The 2,818-nt window shown below is 61.1% G+C and overlaps 1 protein-coding gene across 1 annotated transcript; it reads left to right on the top strand.

Annotated features, from left to right (window-relative positions):
• Positions 1-1,207: 1,207 nt before the first annotated feature.
• LOC141027161 (uncharacterized) lies at positions 1,208-2,032 on the top strand. The gene has a single exon (XM_073504132.1). It carries the CDS (start codon positions 1,208-1,210, stop codon positions 2,030-2,032), a length of 825 nt encoding a protein of 274 aa, XP_073360233.1.
• The last annotated feature ends 786 nt before the right edge of the window (positions 2,033-2,818 follow it).

Here is a 2,818-nt window from a genome sequence, read left to right on the forward strand (position 1 = left end):
CTCCCCCACTCCGAATGTGAAGTATGGATGGAGAAGTTCAGACGAGCCTAGCCCAGGAGGCTACAACAACAATAAGGGGAAGAGGGCTCTCGCGGTTGCTGAGATTGGGAGGGGACAGACCAGCGAGGAATTCTGCGGCGGCTGTGCTGTCGCTGCCATGCCCAAGCACACGCTCACCTCCACTCAAATGGCCAATCAATTTCATTCTATGTACACAAGCTTTTTCTGTTTGACCTGCCAGAATAATTTTTTTCGACCTTACATGGGCTGTCTAGGAGGAGCAAAAGAAGCATAAGCGATAGCAAAACTCACTAGTAGATGGCCTCATCGGAGTCAGGCTGCCAATTTGCGACACCACCGTGCGCCTGCATTCTCTCCGCGCCTCCTCTCCCAACCCAGTCTCGACCTCCTGTGTCTCCCCTCGTAGATTTCTCCATGCTTTATCTCGGTTGTAGGTGGTAGATAGATGGGGCGGTTTGGCAAGCGCAGTTCGAGGCCTCTTCCAGCTACAGGTCGAGGCCTCCTCCAGCTGCAGGTAGCACCTAATCCCCACTAGCGGCACTGCGCATGAGCCCCCAGTGTGTGCACATGGGCTGGTAGTCGCCGACGAGTGGCTCAGGGCGGCGGCGAGCCAACTGGCCGCGACCGCAATGTTGGAATAAGCCACAGCGTGTGTGGTCGGGCTCGTCGGGCGCGACGAATTCGCGTGGGACGTGCGGGACGCACTGGTGCAGTCGGGGGCGTGCGGGGCGCAACGGTAGCGTGGCGTGTGTGCGTGTGTGGTGCGTGTGTACGCATGTGTGCAGTCGCTAGCTAGTTAGGTGCTTGCCGAGTCACTTGGGTCACGGAGTGAGTTTAGGCCGTGGCTAGTAGTGCATGCATGGGTTGTTGCGTGCATGTAGTTGGCTAGCAGGTGCATGCATTGGTAGTTAGCTGGTTAGCCGGCCTGGAGTTAGTGGCCGGTAGAGGTGGCCGTGTGATGCGTGCGAAGGGGTCATGCATGCTTGGTGCTGCGTCACCTCGAGTATAAAGGTCAGGCGATGAAATACGAGTCTTGGTGCTCTGGAAAGAAAAACGGGGCTGTGTTTGGCCAGGTGAAACTCCAGTGTACCCTATTCCTTCTTCTACCTCTAGTCTGGAGTGAGAGAGGGAGAGCGGCAACAACAATTGGTATACAGAGCTTCGGTTCGGGCGATCACCGGCGACCATGGCGCTCATCCCACACGGCGGCGGCGCGGGCGGATCGGCGACGATGGCGATGCCGATGCTGACCGCGAACAACTACATGATATGGGCCATCAAGGCGCAGGCGATCCTCGATGTCCACACCGTGTGGGAGGCGGTGGCGCCGGGCGACGCGGCGGTGAACGCGCAGAAGGACAAGACGGTGCGCGCGTTGCTTCTCGGGGCGTTGCCGAAGGATGTGCTGCTGCAGGTATCGACGAAGCTCACCGCCAGGGAGGTATGGGACTCCCTGAAGGTGAGGTTCATCGGCGCCGATCGGGTCCGCGCGGCGAGGCTGGCGACGTTGCGCGGCGAATTTGACCGCCTGAAGATGGCGGACGGCGAGGAGCTCGACGTGTACAGCGGGAGGCTCGCAGCGATGGCGGCGAGGTATGCCAACCTCGGGGAGATGCTGGGCGACGCGGCGCTCGTCAAGAAGCAGCTGGATACATTGCCGGATCGGCTCTTCCCCGTCGTCGCCGGCATCGAGCAGTTCCACGACGTGACGACGATGGTGTTCGACGAGCGAGTTCGGCGTCGACGGCAGGACAACGGTGAGCGGGCGGACGGACAACTCCAGTTCACGGCGGCACAGTGGTGGGCGCGGGAGCGGCAGCACGGCGGAGCACGGGACGGCGACGACGGGCGCGGCGTGGCGTCGGGGAGCGGCGGCAACAGGCGCAGGCGCTGCTACAAGTGCGGGGAGCACGGACACTTCCGGCGCGAGTGCCCGCAGCTGTCGAAAGGACCGGCGGCGGAGCAGGCTCTCTTGGCTGGCGCCAACATCGACGACGACGGAATCCTCTAGTCCGTGGCTTGGGAGTGTGTGTTGGAATAAGCCACGGCGTGTGTGGTCGGGCTCGTCGGGCGCGACGGATTCGCGCGGGACGTGCGGGACGCACTGGTGCAGTCGGGCTCGTCGGGTGCAACGGATGCGCGCGGGATGTGCGGGGCGCAACGGAAGTGTGGTGTGTGTGCGTGTGTGGTGCATGTGTGCGCATGTGTGCAGTAGCTAGCTAATTAGGTGCTTGCCGAGTCAGTTGGGCCAAGGAGTGAGTTTAGGCCGTAGCTAGTAGTGCATGCGTGGGTTGTTGCGTGCATGTAGTTGGCTAGCAGGTGCATGCATTGGTAGTTAGCTGGTTAGCCGGCCTGGAGTTAGTGGCCGGTAGAGGTGGTCGTGTGATGCGTGCGAAGGGGTCATGCATGCTTGGTCGCTGCGTCACCTCGAGTATAAAGGTCAGGCGATGAAATACGAGAGTCTTGGTGCTCTGGAAAGAAAAACGGGGATGTGTTTGGCCGGGTGAAACTCCAGTGTACCCTATTCCTTCTTCTACCTCTAGTCTGGAGTGAGAGAGGTAGAGCGGCAACAACAATTGGTATACAGAGCTTCGGTTCGGGCGATCACCGGCGACCATGGCGCTCATCCCACACGGCGGCGGCGCGGGCGGATCGGCGACGATGGCGATGCCGATGCTGACCGCGAACAACTACACGATCTGGGCCATCAAGGCACAGGCGATCCTCGATGTCCACACCGTGTGGGAGGCGGTGGCACCGGGCGACGCGGCGGTGAACGCGCGGAAGGACAAAACGG

Source organism: Aegilops tauschii, chromosome 7, assembly GCF_002575655.3.
Source record: "Aegilops tauschii subsp. strangulata cultivar AL8/78 chromosome 7, Aet v6.0, whole genome shotgun sequence".
Lineage (NCBI taxonomy): Eukaryota > Viridiplantae > Streptophyta > Magnoliopsida > Poales > Poaceae > Aegilops > Aegilops tauschii.

Coding starts and splice junctions, on each gene's coding strand:
- LOC141027161 (XM_073504132.1), top strand. CDS start 1,208: ATGGCGCTCATCCCACACGGCGGCGGCGCGGGCGGATCGGCGACGATG.